At 42.4% G+C, this 20414-nt stretch overlaps 1 protein-coding gene and 1 long non-coding RNA gene across 4 annotated transcripts; one reads left to right on the top strand and one right to left on the bottom strand.

Moving 5' to 3' along the window:
• Positions 1 to 1314: 1314 nt before the first annotated feature.
• On the bottom strand, positions 1315 to 6714 carry LOC135406958 (uncharacterized). Its single transcript, XR_010426601.1, has 2 exons — positions 6385 to 6714; positions 1315 to 1575 (listed from the first exon to the last, which is right to left on the bottom strand). It is a non-coding gene; the product is annotated as an uncharacterized LOC135406958 (long non-coding RNA).
• Positions 6715 to 7402: 688 nt separating this feature from the next.
• Positions 7403 to 13885, top strand: SPRY2 (sprouty RTK signaling antagonist 2). 3 transcript variants are annotated; one of them, XM_064645979.1, is made up of 3 exons: positions 7403 to 8279; positions 10172 to 10351; positions 12106 to 13885. In XM_064645979.1, exon 3 carries the CDS (start codon positions 12157 to 12159, stop codon positions 13096 to 13098), a length of 942 nt encoding a protein of 313 aa, XP_064502049.1. In that variant the 5' UTR covers positions 7403 to 8279; positions 10172 to 10351; positions 12106 to 12156; the 3' UTR covers positions 13099 to 13885. The 3 variants fall into 3 exon arrangements, with proteins under 3 accessions (XP_064502049.1, XP_064502048.1, XP_064502050.1); XM_064645978.1 differs by lacking the exon at positions 10172 to 10351 and having other exon boundaries at positions 7405 to 8279; XM_064645980.1 differs by lacking the exons at positions 7403 to 8279; positions 10172 to 10351 and adding an exon at positions 8427 to 8445.
• Positions 13886 to 20414: the final 6529 nt, after the last annotated feature.

Genomic DNA, 20414 nt, shown 5'->3' with positions numbered 1-20414 from the left:
TCCGAGCCCGCCGCCCCCGCCGCATTCACCGCGGCCCCGGCCCCGGCCCCGCCGCGACAAGGTGTCGTAGGTGTCGCCGTGGCGAGCCCCAAGCTGCCGGTGCGAAGCTGCCACCGACCCCGGCACTGCGGCGGACCGAGCAGGGCAGGGGGCTGCCACCACCCCATCCCCATCTCCGCTCCCCATCCCGCGCCCGGGGGGGGGAACGCCCAGACTGCACTACCTAGAGTGTGCCTTTAAAAACTTCCTGTGTGCCTTGATGGCTTGCTGAGAGGACTGTCCATCATACAGGCGCTTTGTCTGGCAGTCACTGCCATTTGAATTTGACTGACTGAGGAAGCCCGAGTTATTTGTAAAGAACAACAAGGCTTTTCATTCATAATTTCAGTGGGGGGACAGGGTGCTAATGACTGAGCTTGAATAACCAGGGAATGCGGTATTCAAGGCAGGAAGAAGCCCAACTGGCTGCCAAATGAGAGGAAGGGAGGGGAAGGGGATGTAGGTGAAAGTTGTGTGAAAAGGCAAACAATGAAATCGGGATCACACGCATGTATACAAATACAAATCAGTTTTCAAAAGGTGAGATAGGCAAAGACAGAAGCAGGAAGGAGAGCTGAGGAAATTCCCGTTGCTATTTCATTGACTTGCCTTTAGAACCAGCTTCTGCAATGCTAAATCTGAGACGGTCTCAGCAAAAAGCTCTCTTCCCTCCTGCCACCCCCCCCACCGCAGAGAAAACCCTTTCCCTCTCCTGTTCCTTTTTTACTACAGAAAAAGTCCTTGGGTTTGAAGATGGTCTGAATGAAGATTTTGCCTTTGCAGCTTAAGCTCCACCTTCAACCAAACATGCAAGCACTACTGCTAGCCCAGGCCGCAGCCCAGCACCTACCATCCATACATACCATTTTACATATTGACCATCTAAATACATATATTCTCTAACTCTGCAAAGACCTTGTGTTCACAGAAGTCAAACCTTACCTGGTGTAAAAGCTATTCAACTAAATAAAAGTTGTTGCTATTATTTCTATTGTCTGCAGTGGAATTTTGAGTAAGGCGTTAACAGAAATGGATTTTATAGAACTATGATTTGTGTCCTTGTGGAAAAATAACCAGAGCTAAGAAAGAAAATAGAAATTGAACAACACATTCTTTGGAAAACACAACTGCTTTGACACAATGTAAACCATCGGAAGTTGATATAATTTAAGTCAATTTGAATTGCGTTGTGAGTGAGCAACAATAAGAAAACTTAAAATATGTTAAATGGTTTAAACATTTAACCTCAAAAATGAAGGAAGTTTTCCAGTGGGCTTATTTTGCAAGCTTGTTCTGTCAGATGGATTTATTGTGTATGTTTGTGACACAATTTCCAATGCTTCCTTTAGCTTTTGTTAATTAGAACACCTTCCTGGGAGCTGCTGTGGACAGCTGGATTCCCTTCCCGACTTGAAACATTGAAGACTTTCACTCAGGCTCCAGAAGGAGTCAGGGGCTTCTTTAGGATGAACAGCTCCAAGATTCAGATTCTCTGTTGCTGCCTTTGTCTCTGTGGGGCTTTTGAAAGTAATAGGCCTGCTTAAAATACAGGAAAAGATGATTACAAAACCACAAATGAGATAGGAGTAACTACACCAGATGCAGAGACGGAAGTTTAGAGGAACTCTTTAATCAAGGGGTGGGAGTGGATGCTCCTGCAGAGATAACTTTGTTTAGACAGTCAAACATTTTGTCCTCTTCCCTCTCGAAGTAAGATAAGTATAATTATCTAACAGTTCATATTCCTTTTTAGGGTGTTCTGATTCTGTTAGACAGAGACTCTGAAATTTCAGTTGTGCAGAAAAGCTCTGAAGCCCACAAGGAAATCAGTGCCATGGGCCTCCATGCAACCATGCAAAGCAGCATGTACACAGCAGAGAGATTGGACTGGGATCTGAGACTCCTAGTTCTTGCTTTTCAGATAAGCTACTTCTTTCTTTCTCCCCTGGTTTTTCTCACCTCTAGAATGTATATAGCTACATCTCCTGAAAACTAGTTTGAGATCTATGGAGAAAACTGTGATATAATATCCAGCATTTTATTTGTTGTCATTGATATTGTCATTATAATCAGGAGAACAAGGACAGTACATATCTGACAGCAGGATCAGGGCCTTTCTCAATTTTTTTACTTTTTTTTTTTTTTAATTGATATAACCATACAAACAGTTTGGGGTTTTTTTGGTTGTGTTCTGATTTTCAGACAAATGATGGGGTAACACAAGTTTTTATTTTTCTTTTTGTGCAAAATTCATTCATTCTAGGAAATTATTCTCTCCTGTACACATCACCTCTACTTTCAGGACATGCTTGTATGCTACTCAGATGAACGCAAGTCTTTCTCAACTGAGGAAAACAAAAATAATCTCAGAAAATAGAAGAAAGATTTTTTTTTTAACAATTGCTCAATCTACTTCCTTTTGTTTGCAGCAAAATCTGTAAGTCTGACTTGTATCCCTTGACTGACTTGCAAGCTATATGCTACCAATTGTTAATCTCCTGGAGTATTTTTTCAACTCCAGTCTCCACTGAAGAAAAGTACCTTATGTTCTGGAACAGCAGTGACAGCATGGAGGTCCATGCAAGCTACCTTGCACTTCTGAGAAGAGCAGGTATCTGTGTTCTTACATCTCCATTGCTCACAGTACCCAAGATATTCATTTATTTTTCTACTACATGGCAATTTAGAGCTAATTCAGGTATCTCTACATCAGTGATTTTCCAACTGTGATCTGTGGATTCCTATGGACTACTTCTAAATGGGAGGTCTCATAATTTGTAATTTTCTAAAAAAAGCCTTATGATTTTTTTTACTTCTAAAGCATAGAAAAAGTCTAAAGTCTACCAACTGAGAAAATTGAAAACTACTGCTGCAAACCACAGTAGAGATGTAATAAGTCTCTTCGTGAAACCTTCTTTCAAATTTCCCATAACTTCTAACACTGACCTCTCCCACTTCTTATGAGTCACTTTAATCCCAGGTCAACACAAAAATGTCTGCATCCTTCTATAAAATATTTTGAGAATTTCCAAACCAGCACTTATTAACATTTTAATAGGCAATCAGTTAATTTTGCATACAATTCTAGTATAGTCAAGCCCAGCATTATCTAGCCTCTAACTGAATGAGTCTAGAAAGTGCAGTGTTACAAACGTTAACAGATATGGCTTGTCTGTTCTGCCATTCTCATGATTACTCCTACCAAAGAAGTGAAAATGTTAGGAAGAATACCCTAGGACAATCAACCACACCATAAAAAGGCTGCTATAATACCAGTATAGCAAATAAACTGCACTTAGTCCCATCCACACCAAATTGTCCCATTTCTGAACATTTGGCCTCAAGGCATTTGAGAGAATTAATTATAAGATGCATTGTATAAGCTGGAAAGGTTTATACAGTTGAATTCCAAAAAAACAATGCTGATTTTATCAAGGACACAAATATAACCCAAATAACATTGAATGACACTTCAAAGAGCATACTAGCTTTATTAGAACAATTTACATGCAAAAGGTCCACATTACCTTACAAGCACTAAATGTATGTATCCTTCAGCATAATTTCGGAAGGATCAGGAAAGGGATTTGTTTATTTTTTAAGTTTAAATAAGTATATTTGGTATTCAACAAGAAAATATTCTCTTGGCAACTGTCCCTCTATATACTGTGGCAATCACCAGATGGGATGAAGTTACACAGGATCTGGCCTATATCACCTTTAAAGAAAGTGTCTATTGTGAGCTAGATCTGAAAAATAGTAGTTTAATCCCAGAAGATCTGAGCATCACTAAAAACAGGAGACCAAATCCAAGCAGCTGCAGAGCATGTGCATTCCCAACCAGAGTGGCAGGTATTAATTCTATCTCTAACATTTAGCAGTGCTACTCCTTGTCACACCAGAGTGTGTTCCCAGAAGCTTTTGTTCATTTTCCCCCTTTTCAGGGGGGAAAATTCCAGTATTTCTCTTAGGTAAACTACAATTAAAATTACAAAAGCAAAACTAACAGTACTGAGTCAGGGACCTTATTTATTTTCATAAAAATGTCCAGCTCTTTACAGTGCAGTGCATTTGACTTCTCTTTTTCCCCCTATGATATATCTAAGTTCCCTTGCCTAGCCTGAGAATCTCAATGAAATATCAGTAGGTAAAAAAGTTTTGCAGGTAATCACTTTAAAAAGGCTATATAATTATTTTGTGTACATTAGCTTTTTCAGAGTCACAAACACGGAAGGCAATCAATTAAAGGTTTAAGTTTCTAAGCAACTACTGGGCATTAGAAGCAATGCACAGCCAAACTTGGTCCTTTTAGGATGTGCAGAATCAATATTCGCATATCATTGCATTAACTCATGAGATAATGCACAAATATGTTCTCAAAGTCAGCAAATTTACTGCACTTTCATTCCCTTGCAGGAAGAATTAATTATGAATGAACCTTCTTTTCAAAAACAGGGGAAAACTACTTGTTTCCAGGTCCTGGGTCTGAAAATCAACTCAAGTAAGATCTCGTAGAACAATTTGAGGATGATGTAGAAAAGTTTCAACTATTTCAGGTGGGTGTCTGTCATGTCACAGCCTTTGCAAGTGGCTGTGCCCCACTTTTCAAATGAAGTCACTGGAATTGCTACAATTCAAATATATCATGAATATACACATCCATATGCATACAGACGTATGTGTATACATACGTTAGTGTGTACACCAATATACACATACACAACACTCACATTTCTCTGCTGAAAATAAACTAAAGAACTTAATCTCCAAAACCAAGGTCTGCTTGGGCTAAAAGCAGAAAAAAAAATCCTGCAGTGGTTAGAGCAATCCACTAGGGGAAACATAATCACATGCATTAAGTCATTCTCTATGACAAGAAATGTGAAATGTGAGTGATACATGTAATCCTCCAAAAACTAGTTCCAAGGTACCATCAGATTAAAAGCCTGAGAAACTAGCTTTGAATTTCCAACACGTAAACACACAAGCGCACACAAAAAAAAAAAAAAAAAAAAAAAAAAAAAAAAAAAAAAGCACACCATTTTTGCAGATTTGTGCACTGTTTCTCGATTACCTGTGTGCCAGTTAGTACACAAATCTTTGCAGGCTTGGTGTCTCTCTTTCAAACTCATACACTGGATGCTATATGCTTGGAGTTTTGGTTTTTTGGAGGGGGTTTTTTGAACTATAAGACATTGATGCTTCACCATTTTGCATGCACGATGGACTTTGTGAATAAAAATAGCTTCACTGTTTTCACATCTGTCTTTGAGACTACTCTCTATATTAAGTGCATACACCTGTACTTGAGAACAGGCACATAAATTGCCGATTGCACTACAGACCAAGAGATTTAAAAATGGTGTTATGAACTTTCTGGTTTAAAACACTATTTATACACTCAGTATAAACACTGATAAATAATTTAAAAGACCCTTCCCATGTGTATAGGCTTGCATACTTCTTGCGTACAATTATTTTGACTTTACCATGTGGGAGGAAGTGATTTTTGTCTTTCCAGAGTGAGGTGAATATCGTGTCTTCTTTTTCCCAGGTATTTTAACCCATACATCCTTCACAGCCTAATCCCGTGGATTGCCTTGTTGACACACAGCGCGCAGCCTGCACGCCTCCGAGGATGCTCAGGTCTCTCCTCGATGCATCCTCACCGAGACGCCACGCTGCCGGGTGTCCCTTCCCGAGGGGAAGCTCAGGCGAAGGCCCGCGGCTTCCTCTGGCGCTGCCCGGCGCCGGGGCTGCTGCCCCCGCGGAGCAGCCGTGACCTGCCGCCCCCCGCCCCGGCGCCGCGCTCCCTCTGGCGGGAGAGCGGCCGCGCCGCCGCTCCTCGGCATCCCCGAGGGTAACCCAGTCCCCCCAGGCTGCAGCTCCGTCGGAGGACAGCCCCCGCCCCGCCGGGACTGCACTTCGTCTGCAGGCCCGCAGGTCGAAGAGGGTGGGGAGGGGACGGATGTCCGGCCTGCGTCAGCTCTTGTGCGGGATAGGGAGCGGTGGATCCCGCTTGAAAGGGAAGAAGTGAGCCCTGTGTAACTCCGGCTGACCTCTCTGTCAACCAACTATGGAAAATAGGTTGCAAGCTCAAAATATTATTGTGGAAGAATGGATACTTGCGTATAAAACCACGAAAACCCTAAGGCCGGCTGCGTGAGACACGCTGCCCTCTTTATTTACACGTTTTTATCGGGAATGACCACCCCCTCCACACAGCGGTGACCAGCAGGTGTAGGAGAGGAAGTGCCTGCGAAATCGCCTCGAGTAGTAGAGGGCTGGTGGGGGTTTTGCAGCGAGAGTTGTTCATGTAAATAACGCAGCGCGTTCCTGCCTTACCGTGTGTATTTTTAAGCAGTGCCACACGTGGCGCGGGAACACTCGTGCTCGGTGCATGGCTCCGTGGGGACGCGGGGAAGCTAACAGATACGTATTGGCGCAAGATGCCCGGGCCCAACCAGCCACAGTGGTCCCGTCGGTGCTTCCAGCTCGTACCAAAGGGACCGAGCTGTGGCCGTGTCAGGGAACGCCCAGAAGACAGTCACGTTCGCGAGCTGCTCGCAGACCATGTCCCCCGCACGACTGGGAGCTGATTAAAATAAAGTTTAGGGGGGTTTTGTGTGCTTTCCCCCCCCCTTAAAAAAAAATCCTACCCCATCCCCCGCAGAGGCGAGCGGACCTCGCTGCTGCCAGGGCCGCCGCGCACCCCACGGGCAGCCGCCCGAGGCGCGGAAAGCCCCGCCGCCCGCTCCGCCCCACTCCGCGCCCCGCGGGCCCCGCTCCGCGCTCCCGCCTGGGCATGGGGGCGCCCTCCGCGCCGCCTAATCGCGTTAATCCGCGGGACAATGCCCCAAGTAATCACCCTTCCTGCTCCCTGCGCGGCCGGCGACTGGAAAGGGCGAAGGGGGGGAGGGGCAGAAAGTGCAAACCTTTATTCCACTCGGTTAAGAAAATCGTGTGGGAGGGAAAGGGGAGCACTTGAACACGGGTCTCCCCAAAAGCCCACAGCGGCGGGGAAAGCGCGCCTTTCTCCCCGGGAGAAGCGAGTTCCCCTCGGCTCCCCTGCAAAGCTATCGCCGCCTGCCTCTGAGTAAATACACGAGCACAAAAGCAACCCCGAGCGGCGTGAGGCTGTGCACGGAGCAGCCTGTCGTGCTCACAGGCTGCGGAGAGGCCCCGGGAGCGGGGCTGCCGCTCGCCCCGCGCAGCGCAGCCCAGGGGAGCGCCGCGAACGGGCCGGAGCCGCCGGGCTGGCTCGGCGGCAGCGCTGCCCTTTTGAATGCCTCCCGCAGCTCAAAGTGCTGGCAGGGCGCTGGGAGAGCCAGTGAATGTAGCCCCGCAGAGCCAATGAGCTGGGACCGGATGCGATATATCCTCTGGGACAACAACTGCTCTGTTCCTCCTCAGATCCACATGACGCCATTTACTGCTGCTTTTGCAGAGAGATCACCCTACGTCCTCCGGAAAGAAAAAGAGAGAGAGGGAGAGAGCGAGCGAGCAGAAAAACGCCGAGCCCCTACAGCTCAGATCTCAAATCTTCCTCCTCCTCCTCCACCTCCTCCAAACACACAACAACAACCACCACCACAAATCCGCTGCGCTCCCAAAACAACCCCCCGATTGCAAACCACAGAGCTGCCTGCAACACACACACGCTCGCAGAGGGAGCGAGAAAGCTAAGAGGGAGAGAGGGGAGAGGAGCCTGCAGCAAGCAGCTTCTCAGCAGAACGGCTACATTGCACAAGCTGCTTTTTTGGAGGAACTCAGTGGAAGAAAGCTCTGGGATTTTATTTTAGATCCACTTTATTTTGTTTTCTTTGGCTTTCCCCTTTCCTCTTGATCATTTGCAACAGCAACAAAAAAAAGTGACTTGGTATTGGCGAGTCGGCCTCCTGTTCATTGAGGAAAAAAAAGAAAAGCGTGTGTGTGAGACTGATCTCTTTTTAGGAGCAAAGAAAACCCACCCCGACCTGGAGAGGTGTTTTGATTATTATTATTATAGTGTATACGCGCACACAAGTATTTATAATCGATCTGGGGAGAGGGATCTAACTTTGCTCTGGACTTTTTTTTTTTTTTTTTACATGGTGATCGTTCTTACTCTAATTTACAAGTTGGACTAAAGCAGAGTTTGGAAAAGAATTTTTTTTTGCTTTAGGGCTGGATTTATTTGCAAACCGCAGGAAGAAGAAAATACAAGAGAGAGAGGGGTTTGGTGCAGCGCCGCGATCACGGTGAGAGCCTTTTCCTTCTTTGCAAAACAAGCTTTTCAGTAACCTCCCCCCTTGGTTGCTCCAAGAAAACTCCTGGAAATGTTTGAGGCCGATCCATTTTCCATTCGTACAGGTTCTCCCTCTCCCCACCTTCCCTTCTCTTTCCTTTCCCAGAGACGAACTGGAGGTGGGATTTCGGAGCGGTTTCTCTCCGGGGAGGGGTGGGGGGAGCTCCGCTGGGTTTTGAGGGCTGCGCCGCATTTGCGCCCCGACGGGGTGCCTCGGGGGTGCAGAAGGCTGCGCAGGGGGCGGAGGGCTGCGCGGGCGCGCAGGAATGCCTGCGGGGGCTGCTAGTTGGGCGGGGGGTGGGCTTGGAGGAGACACACTCCGACGTGTTCTGCTGCGGGGAGCCGGGCACGGGAGGTACTGCCCGCTCCTGCCTCGCTGGGCACGCGTGGGTTTCCGACAAGCCTCGGGGGAAGCTGAAGGAAGGGCGCTGCGGGGTTGGCGAGCGTCGGGGCTGTTTGTCCCCCGGTCTTGGGGGAGAGCGAGCAAACTCGCCTTTCAGTGCATGTTTTACGCCCGTCTGTAGTGGCGTCGGGAGATCTGTGTGATTCGGAAGTGAGTGCACGTCTGGTACAAATATATGTGTGTGTGTGTGTGTGTGTGTGTGTGTGTGTGTGTGTGTGTGTGTACACTTAGTTATTTCTCCGGTGATGAAACTTAATTCGATCTGTATGACGAGGAAAGTGCTTCCCTAAGTTCTTCTGTGTAGAGGGCATGTGTGGAGGGAAAGGAAAAGCCTTAATTTTTACTTTGTTTCTTTTTTTTTTTTTTGGTGGGTTACTTCGTAGCAACCCCCTTTTCCCCCAAAGAAAAAAGCTGCTGGTGTTTTCAGCAAGCTATTTGTGTGTCACTTTGCCCCACCCCGATGGTAAAGTCCCTTTTGCCCTAATCCATAGTCTGATCACACACTCGGCCCTTAATGGGGGTTTCAAAGCACTTTGAAAGAAAAGGAGGTGGTTGGTGTGTGTGCGGTGGGAATGGGGGTGGGGGTGTCTTGCACAGGCTCTGGCCACAAAACAGAAATTCATGGGCAGAGGACTTCTCTCCCTTAGGCTTCTCCTTTCCCCGGCCAGCAGGACACGGGGTTTTTCCACAGCACGCAAGAAGCCCCTCGCGTATTAAATTTCCCCAAATGTGACGATGCGAAACCCGTCCCCCTCGCTCGACCTTTTGCCAAGCTCAGCTAGGAAAAGTTAGCAATCTGGCACTTGAGCTCGGTGAGAGTGGACTTTGGCTCTTTGAAGTGGGGAATCGTGTTATCACACACATGTACTCACAAAAAGGCAAATCTGCTTCTCTGCTGTTGGCGGATGCAAAGGGAAGAAATGCTAGGTCAGGGGAGGGAGAGGCGTGCCTCTCCGTGAGGATTTTTAGGCAAATGTACGTTTGCAAATAAATGTGCTGGTTCTTTGCATCCTGTCCTGTTAGCGGATCTATCAAGGGGAGAAAAAAGGGGAATCTCCAAGCTCGGCCCGATGCCCCACTGAAAATGCCTCCTGGGTCCCTCCGGGCTAGGGCGGAACGGGGCGGGCTGAAGGTCAGGCAATTTGCAGAATATGCGTAAAATAAGAGGAGCTTTTCCAGCGGCTGGCTTTGTGAAGTTGAATGGGTGCTTAGGGCAAGGCGAGAGGGGGTAATCTGCCTTTTGCCCGGCTGTCCCGGAGGTGTTGTCTGCACCGTCTGCAGGGCGCCTGGCACTTCCCGGGAGGGGAACCTCCTTTAGCATCTCTTGGGGGAGGGCAGGGGGAAAGAGTTAAAAGAAAACATGGATTTGACTTTCTGATAAGGCAACTGCAGCAGCCCCCTCCCATCTCCCAGCTCAGAGGATGTCTCCTGGTTATCTCCAGGTTGTCTGCACTCTCCGGCGGGCTAGGGGCCGTCGCCTCTCACCTGCTGCGCGCCCCCCGCCCCGTATGGAGCCGGAGACAGGGAGGGGAGCGGAGACCGGAGGCTGCCTCTCCAGCTCCCACCTTGGCGTCTGAAGGGGGTTCCGCCGCCGATCCCAGGGTCGTCTGAAGCGCCTTCAGGTCAGGGTCAGCTTTGCTTTTGCAGTGGGTTGTCATTTCTGGAGAGGCAGTATCCTCTAGGCTGATTGGGGCTGGCGGAAATCTGGACGTGGAGGGCAGATAGGGCTGCCAGTTCCTCTCAAGGATGGGGAAAGTATTTTATTTTCTATTATTTTTTATCTTCAGATAATTTCAGATGAGCGGAACGTCTGCTTAGGCTGTTGGTTGAAACTTTTGATATGGCAGAGGTTTTAATTTGATGAAAACATAAGCAATGCTTCAAGCCAAGTTTGCAAGACTTTATTTTTTTTTATTATTTGTGAGGTATGGACACCATGACATACCTCCTATGTCCAAAACCAGGATTTGACAGTATTTAAAACAGGTGGTCACTGTTTAAAGTTGGATTTTTTATTATTTTTTTTTTTAAGAAAAAACACTTGAAGGAAGGAAGCCGGGAGATAAATGGTTAAATGTTTTGCATTGCTGTTAGTATAAAGATATTCATTGTTAAACTGCTTGACTATATTTTATTATAATGCGGTACAGTATTATTGTTGGTAACTGATGTGTTCAGAGTAACACTATGGTGCTTTTTCTAGGTATAATTACAGACATTGCATACCTCTTGTAAGACAGTTGATTCCTGGTTGGGTTTTAGTTGTAAAATATTTTCTGGATTTTTGTATAGGTAATTGGATTTTGGAGCCACTTTAAGATATGATAAAGGCAAACCAAATATTAACTAATTTAGGGGGCAGTACTTGAAACTTGTGCATATCTGAGCGTGGAAGTTATTTACAAATTCTCATCTTCCGTGTCTTTCACTGGGTTTTCATTTAAACTTTTACGTCTGGGTCTCTACTTTGTAGTTAATGATCTCTTAAAGAAATATTCACAATCAAGTAGATTTCTTGGATGTTGGCATTGTTTGATTATATTATGCATGCCTCTGTCCCACAAGCCACTCTTAGTAATATTTATAATTTGAAATGTAGTCTATGGAATGTTTTACACGTTAAAAAAAAACTCAAACAACTGTGGTAACATTGCTTTTGTAGTATTGAGCCTTAAAATAACAATCACAATGGTGTACACAACTATGACACACACTAAAATACTGAAGAGAGATATTTTTACTTGTGCTGTTGAAGTTTTTGGTAGCACTAACTCATTTCATGTCTAACCTCAAACATTTTATTGCTATTTAGTGTTTTTCTTGGGACCATTGGTATTAAACTAAAATTTCCTATTTACATCGTGTAAAATTTAATGTGTAAAGAGACTAGCCTACCAAAATATTATTCATTTTTAAACAAAATTGGAAAATTATATGTCTGTCATCAGCAGGTCACATTACACTTGCTGAATACTTGCAGACTTTTTTTTTTAATATAAGTTTTTCAGTAGCCTGATGTGCAATAAGTGTCACTTCAAGTGGCTGAAATCACTTTAAAGGCCATGGTCTAACCAGAAGATGGCCTGGGAAGTCTTAGTTACCAGGAGCAAAATCTAGACTTTCTAGAGTCACAAGTTAAGCTGCACAGTCCTAGAAAAGAACCCCCTTAAGCTCTCCACAGCAGAAGGTAGAACAGGCCAAGGGAAGTACATTCAGCTGACTGGTGCCTGTATTCTGCCCCAGATGTGACTCCTTTTTTTAATGACTGATGCATTACTTGATTACATGCAGTGCTGTAGGGTCCTGCAGGCTTGAAAGGCTGCTGGAGTGAGCATGAGATGTGTTGCAATAGTGAATCCTCTCTTTGTTGCTCTAGGATTTCAGATGTGTTCTAAGCCTGCCGGGGTGAGCACGCTTCCGGGCACTGATGGAGACAAGAGCTCAGCACAGCAGCGGGTCGCAGCCCTTACTACAGGCTCGGCGTGACAGTGGGAGACCACACGGGGAGCCTGACCTGCGGGATGTCCTAATGCAGCAGGTTCACGTCTTGTCATTGGACCAGATCAGAGCCATCCGAAACACGAATGAATACACAGAGGGACCTACGGTAGCTCCACGGCCAGGGGTCAAGTCCACTCCTCGGCTAGCAACCCAATCCAAAAATGAGAGACCCCATGGCTTGCCCGAGCATCGTCATCTTAGCCGGATTCAGCACACACAGACACACGCATCTCCTCGGGCACCACTGTCCCGATCTATCAGCACGGTCAGCACAGGTTCACGGAGCAGTACGAGGACAAGTACGAGCAGTAATTCATCTGAGCAAAGACTTCTAGGATCATCTTCAGGGCCAGTTGCTGATGGGATAGTCCGAATGCAGCCCAAGTCTGAGCTCAAGTCGAGCGAGCTGAAGCCACTGAGCAAAGAAGACTTGGGAGCGCACAGCTACAGGTGTGAAGACTGTGGAAAGTGTAAGTGTAAGGAGTGCACTTATCCGAGGACCCTGCCCTCATGTTGGATTTGTGACAAGCAGTGTCTTTGCTCAGCCCAGAACGTGGTTGATTACGGGACTTGCGTTTGCTGTGTGAAGGGCCTCTTCTATCACTGCTCTAACGATGATGAGGACAACTGTGCTGACAACCCCTGCTCCTGCAGTCAGTCACATTGCTGCACTAGGTGGTCCGCCATGGGTGTAGTGTCCCTCTTTCTGCCTTGCTTGTGGTGTTACCTACCAGCCAAGGGTTGCCTTAAGTTGTGCCAGGGCTGTTACGACCGGGTAAATCGGCCTGGGTGCCGCTGTAAACACTCCAACACCGTTTGCTGCAAAGTTCCCAGCGTCCCCCCTAGGAACTTTGAAAAGCCAACGTAGCATCACTAGTCAGAAACACTAAAGTAACAAGGATTATTATTTTAACATACATATGCAACCAGCTAAGCAGCTATGGTCTTGGCACTGTAGTAGAAGGGTTGGGGATGTACTTTGCTGTTTGCAGTGAAATGCTTTTCTCTGTGTGTGCCATCTTAACTGATACGCTTGTTAGGATCCAGCTAGTGGCATACAGGAAAAAAAAAAGGGATGCAGTACATTGTGACCCACATATTGCATAAGCTAAAGCAACACAGACACTCCTAGGCAACTCTATTGTTTGTGAATAGTACTTGCAAGATTTGTAAATTAGTAAATGACTGCTTTTTTTCATTGTTTTCTGCCAGAGATAATATGCTATATTTTTGTATATACAATAATATTTTCAACTGTGAAAAGTAAGTGGTGTCATAAGACATGGCACGGTCATAAAATATTATACTAATATGTTGTACATTCGGAAGAATGTGAATCAATCAGTATGTTTTTAGATTGTATTTTGTCTTACGGAAACTTTCTATTACAAGACTTTGATTTCCCTTCGGACTTCATGTATATTGTACAGTTACAGTAAAATTCAGCCTTTATTTTCTAATTTTTTCAACATATTGTTTAGTGTAAAAAATATTTATTTGAAGTTTTATTATTTTATAAAAAGAAATATTTATTTTAAGAGGCATCTTAAAAATGTCACCCCTTTTTATGAGGACGTCACAGTTGCTGCAAATAAGGGGTGAACGATGCATATGTTCACTATAAAATAGAAAATATATTAACGTTTGAAATTAAACTGGGCTACTTGTCATTTTTTCCCCCCATTTTTTGTTTTGAGTTGGGAGAACTGCAAACTTCACAGTGCTATAGTTACAGTGAGCCTAATATGAAACGAAAATAGATTTTTTAAGTGTATTCTTTTCTTACTGTTTACTTCACCTGAAAATAATACAGGATTTTTGTTCCCTTCCTTTGCACAGATGTCCCATATACTGTTTCTACAACAGAAAAGGAAGATGAACATAGGAAAATGCATTAATTCATTCCAGACTAGGACTAATAGGCACTGAAAGCTTGACCTATTCTATAAGTGATGAGCTTTTGTGCTTCGAATAGGAAATAAGTAATCATTCACAAAAAATGTTAGGCTTGCGTGGCTTTACTCAGAGGAGAAAAAAGGGTAATTAATATGGTCAGTGCAAAAAGCTTGCAGGATTATTTGTTAAAGGTAGAAGAATATGCCACAGGGAATGATAGATCTGAATGCAGTCCAGCCTTATGCCAAACATTTGCCTCACTTGTAAGAAGAAAGTTGCTTGATTTGTCATTTGTCGCAGTTACCTTTCACTGAGGTCAAAATCCTTTTGCTGCCAAGTTTCCCACCGGAAGCCTAGAGAATGATTTACCTTTCTTTATTAACAAACTATCATTTCCTGTTCTAAGCATGTGTCTCCAAGTTTAGAGGTCCTAATGTTCAATTTTATTTATAAATTTCTTAAGCTGGCGTTTAGAATAGTTGTAAGTATTTTTAAGCTGATGCTTAGAAAAGTCTCCCAACCTTTTCTGAACCCTCTCCAAGAAAAACAAGTTATTACTAATAAATTAAGAACTCACTAGAAGTTGAAAACCAGAGCACTGAGTAAATGTTCCATCTTTTTGACCCTTAATTTTCATCTGTGATCTGGTATTTGGACTATTTTACATAGGTCTGTAGTACTCAAAAATCTTACACTATGTGTTTGTGTATTGATTATCAATCACCAAGTGAAATTAAAAAGTACTTGTTCTCTTTCTCTTTTTTTTTTTCCCCCTCTTACCTCTCTGATGCAAAATGTAAGGTGGTTTTCTTTCCTTTCTGCACCAGCTGTCTGGATATTTTGGTATACAAAAATGTACAGTATATATTTAACTTTCTGAGCAAAATTTGCCAGAAAGAAGGTGGCTTACGTTACATAAGTAATTTGTCCATATTTAAAAGATATATTGGTACTGAGTATTGGGGTATATATGTGAGATCATACTTGGATGCTGATAAACAGTGATCTTTATTATTTTAATTTTTTTAGAATTTTTGTTGGTGAAGGGGTTGGTAACCGTCATGTGTTTCCATTCACTGAATGTAGTTCTTGAATTAGATTAGGTGCTTATGCCTAAACTATCCTGGTTTGATTGGAAAAAGAACCCAGGGGAATAATGAGATAGTCCATATAATTGGGTGAGTTTTTAACGTTTAGGCTATGTGTTGGAGATCCCAACCCCACTTATTTCAGTAGACAGTAAATCTGTTGGTTTGTATTGATGAACTTGACAAAACTGAAGGTGAGCCCTGTCTTTTCAGTGATTTTTATTTTGGTCAAGGAAGATAACTCTAAGGAAAGCTGAAGGTGAAACTGGAAAACTGTGGTATGACTGAGCAGTGTGGCAGTCAAAGAGGGTGTAACTCAAAAGTCCTACTAGCTAAAGTCCGGTACTAAATTGTAGTTGTGTTTTCTTTTTGCAGTGTAGTAAGTGCTTTGACTACCCAGTTAGGTTCTAAGGGAAAAGGGAAACCATCTTGTTGTTGATAATGAAATTTGAATCTAGTCTTAACATTAAATACTGGTGGCTACCTTCCACTTAGTTCTTAATGAGGATAAATAGTGGATCCTCATCATCACAGGTAAGCCCATTACCAATGAACTGGGTTGCATGTATGACTCTTGGAATGGGGATGTAGAGGAGGATGGCATTAGGCACTGCCTGTTGGGGAAACTATGGCAATGGGGTCCAGGCTTCAGTTTGTATGAACTGGCATGTGTGCACACTGGATTCTTAAAAGCTGGCTTGTGTATGCTAATTAACATCCTAATATTGCATTTAATTAGTTAAGGTTTAGTATTCTAAATAAAACAATAATCTTGCCTCAAACAGATTGGATTGTTTTAATAAGAATTAAGAGGGCTTTTCAAGTGGATTGAGATAATGTTATTAAAGTAGGCCTACTTTATCCTGTGAGATAGGAAAGTGGAGGTCCAAGTAAGGAAAATTTTCCATACACAGGTTTTGAGGATAACTATGAAAGTCGTGCTAGATATGCATCATGTTGGACTTTGGTTTTAGACTGCTGGGGAGTCACGAGAGAGATTAAAACCCTTATTATTGCTCCATTTTTTTGTTGTTGCTTTAGAGTTTTGATCTGTTAACCTCCTACACATTCTGATGTCACTGTAAGGCTTGTTTAAAGTTAAAGACTTGCAGGATTGGATGACAGTTGACTATAGTAACAATAGAAATAAGTAGTATTTTTTCAAATTATTTTTCCGTATGTTGTGATCTACAAATAAATCAATCAAATTCACTTGTACAGAAATTTATAAATTCCTCTATTAATAGCGTCAAGATATTTTTTACTTTGCTCTTTAATGGTTTGTAACCAAATTATAATTTCTTTTTTTGAGATAGTGATCACAGCAGTAAAAGAAAAAAAAAAGAAAAAGAGATTTGGATTCAAGTGAAGAATAAAATAGTACTTTAGATGGAAATAAAATGTGTTCCTAAAGGATTTGAGATCATATTCAGGTGAGAATTTACATATTCAACAGATTTACCAAATCAGTTTTCAAAAGCCAGAATTCTCCAAATGCAGAAGTGCAGCGGTTAAGTGGTCATAATGATTAACACAATAGGTTTTTTACACTTTCTTGCTAAATTCTCAACATTTTTGAGGTTGAAGTGACTTGACAGTAGCAAAGTACAGATCACTTATGCTCTTGCCTTTTTTTGGTTTTTTTTGGGTTTTGTTTGTTGTTTTTTTTTTTTAGTGTACAGTATTGCCTGTATTACTTTTTCACTGTTTGCAAAATACAAAATAATTCATTTTTGTGATGAGAGAAATCTTAAGGCTTATTCTTAGGTGGCAGGAAGAGAACAGTATGCATTTCTGCACTACAGTGGAACATTTAATTATTTTTAGGAACAGTTGGGCAAGATGGATTTGAACAGTGTCTTGTCTCAGGTGTTCCTAAATAGGTGCAGGTACAGCAAGTAATAATAGTTTCATTTGCTGAGACTAATTTCTCAATCAGCCACTGAAGCAGAGTTCCAGAAAGAAATTGGCTGAATGTGAGAGCATACTTGATTGAGTAGTGTCTGTATGAACAGTGTTGGATAGATATCTTACTGAAAAAGTCAGCATTGTATTGGTTCATCTTAAATAAATCAATTACAGTTTGGGATAGACTATGTTGTGAAAAGCACACCAAATCCTTATCAATTAAAATATGTTTGTTTCTCTTTACACAATCCGATATTAAACTGGAAACTTAAAAATTAATGTCTCATTGAAATCAGGACAGTTTGATACAGAAAGCACGTGCAAATATATATAGTGAGGATAAATATAGTACTTTTTATTTCAAAAATATTGTCTGGTTCAATCTGTGGAGAATCCTGTGTGGCAGTCTTAGTTATTTCTCTTCGTATTTTTTCTGGTCCCTGTCCTCGACCTTTCCTAGCCATAATACATAAAGGTTTACTGCCACTTATAGGACAAAAGGTGAAGGAAGAGTATGAAACATGCTTTTCTCATTAGTATTCTCTGTCAGAAAGTTTAAGACAAGGTGGAAAAACTGATTACCTTGCCGTACTTATCCTGCATTCTTAGAGATATAAAGCATTTTTCCATTCATGGAAATCCACAGTTTCAGAAAACATTTTATTTTCATTGCTTTGGCATGATTTCCAGTTCCCAAGAAGGCTTTATGTTTCTTTAAGGAGTTCCCCTTTGTACTAATCCGTTGGCACTGTGTTTCAGATTAAAGAGGCAGACGTCTTACTGCTATAAGAGCATGATCTGCTGTTCCTCTGCCACAGGGATTGTTCAGTAGAGAGCCAATGTAGTTACCTTTGGGCATGAGCAGCAATGATTTCACTTGAAATAGGGTGGGATTTCAGTGTTTTCAACCTCTGGAAAAAGCAGCAGAAGTTGTGCGATATATCTGAAGTTTCTCTTTACTTGTGCTGTAGGAAACTTTTTTCTCTTTTTTTTTTTCCTCTGACTTACCCATGCATGGTGATTACAGAAGCTTATGGCTAAAATGTTCATTCTAGACTAAAATGCATTGGTTCCCGTTACAGTAGAAGTTACCAATAATCAGAAGCTTTGGCAACATAGTCTGCTATTATATATGATTATTTATGGATATTTTAATGCTTAGAGATTTAAGTTACATTTCAGAGCAATCTTGCTAAAGGATATAATCTGTTTTAAAAAGGTAAGAAACCATATAATCAGAAAATATCTGCTTTCCTGAAAGCCTGATGTATAGTTATAAAACTATGAGGTGCACCTGAGATATGTTACAGGAGAAGGCAATTGATACGATTTAGGGGTTGCAAGCACAAGTTTCACTTGTAGAGTCTGATCCAGTACACAAGGGTGTGTCAGGAAAAATTACCAACTAATGAATATAGACAGCCCTTGAACAACACGGGTTTTTTAATTTTTCTTTTTTACTCTAATTTTATTTTGATCAAGAAACAATGTAGATGAACTAGTCATAAATCATGTTGTTATTACATTTACTGATAAAAGAATATATTGATGCTCTTACAATGTGTCTCAAAAAAACACACCAAAATGGAAAAATTTTAAATGACCATTCAAACTTAACACTCATCTTCAGAAATGAATACAAACATCAGGACTATAGCAATTCGTGTTTCAAAACTAGTTCCACTGCAAGTAAACTGCACTATTTGGTTATACTTAAAACTGTTACAATAATTAGACACAGACAGTTCCGCTTTAGGTTTAAAAATCAACTCAGACCTTTGTCAGCTTCCACTGTAGTGCAGTTTTAGCAATCACTGTTTTTCTTAGAGCACTGATGTTACTTCTTTTTATCACATAAGACACATGTAAAAGTTGGTGTATCACAAATGCTGCCAAATGCATAAACCGAACAGTTATTCTTCCTTCTCATTTTTCTTGCATAAACTATTGCAAAGAGGAGAAAATTTTGAAATTGTTTTGTTTGCTTTGGGTCATTTTGTTCATGAGTTTTGTTTAATTATCATAGACAGAATACTAATTTAATGGAGTAGTATTTTGTGATTCCTTTCACCTCCCCCCGAAGTATGTGGCAGTATGAAATATGTAAGAAGAGCAGTTAAGGGACAAAGAATGCACTTAACCTAACTGTAGCTGCATTGAGTAGTAAAGAAAAGCAGGAGCATCAATGCCTTCTTGCAGAACTCATTGAATGCATTCCATCTTTCAGCAGTAGGTTTTCTACCTCTGCTGCTCTGCAGATGGAGGTTATGCAGTTGTTTATCATGTATGTTTTTTATCCCTCAGTGATTCTTTTTTTTTTTTGAGAAACGTTGTGTTCACACTTTAAAACCAGTGCATGAGGATCCCATAATACAGCTATATTTCTAAAGAACTAGCTTCATGTGAAGGCTATCTTCACTGTACACTGCCTACTATTCTCAATACTGTTCTTGGCATTCCTCAGACCCCTTCATCTCAAGTGGAAGAAAAAGACTGTGTAAATTTTACCAAAATATGTATAGTCTGGGGCATTATGGTTTAAAAAGTGAACTTTACATCAGGACTGTCCCTGAACTGTTCTCTCCTGCATACATACAATTGCAGTACAAAGTTTGAAAGTGTGCAACAGTCGCTGGCCACCAGAGTAAATCAGACAGTAGGCGGAAATGTTCCTGGACAATGGATTGCAATTGTCCATGCTAGTGAAGTGTTAAAGCTTTGCCTGGTGTGAGTGAAGCATGTGCCAAAAAGTACTCTCCCAAGCACATTTCAGGAGTTAAAATGTTGGGTCATCCCAAAAGTCAGCTTGTCAGCAGCTCCCTTCTTTTAGAGGTTAAAGGAGTTGCCCAGTATGGACGCTGTCCTTTTGGGGCCAGCTGGAACATAGAGCCCAGGAACATTCTTGGACACGTTTATTTGCAGCCCAGGAGGAAGGAGATCCCTCCCACAAATCTCATCTCAGGTCAAATTCACTCAGAGACATCCCCATGAGTTCTGATGACACAATCTAATTCCCAAGTAGTAACTAAATTGCACAGAAGCAACATATTTCATTTTTTATGTCAAAAGAGTAAGGCAGTTGGCAAAGTAACTTGTTAGAACATTGCAAAACTTAGATGGCTTGTGCCGTAGCTCCTATGTAGAGTAGCTACCCAAAACTGTATCTCGATATTTTTTATCTTACTTGAATCTGTAATTTTTTGTTTGATTTGGGGAATGCAATTTTTTCTTATTTGCAAAATTATTTCTTAAGTATCTATTGACAAGTCATAAAAACAGACTTTTTCTTATA

The sequence above is a fragment of the Pseudopipra pipra genome, chromosome 2 (assembly GCF_036250125.1).
Source record: "Pseudopipra pipra isolate bDixPip1 chromosome 2, bDixPip1.hap1, whole genome shotgun sequence".
Lineage (NCBI taxonomy): Eukaryota > Metazoa > Chordata > Aves > Passeriformes > Pipridae > Pseudopipra > Pseudopipra pipra.
The sequence above is the reverse complement of the archived record's forward strand: the minus strand, read 5'-3'. Positions and strand labels throughout refer to the sequence as shown.

What these genes read in the sequence shown, in the direction of transcription:
- SPRY2 (XM_064645979.1), top strand. Translation starts at nt 12,157, where the DNA reads ATGGAGACAAGAGCTCAGCACAGCAGCGGGTCGCAGCCCTTACTACAG.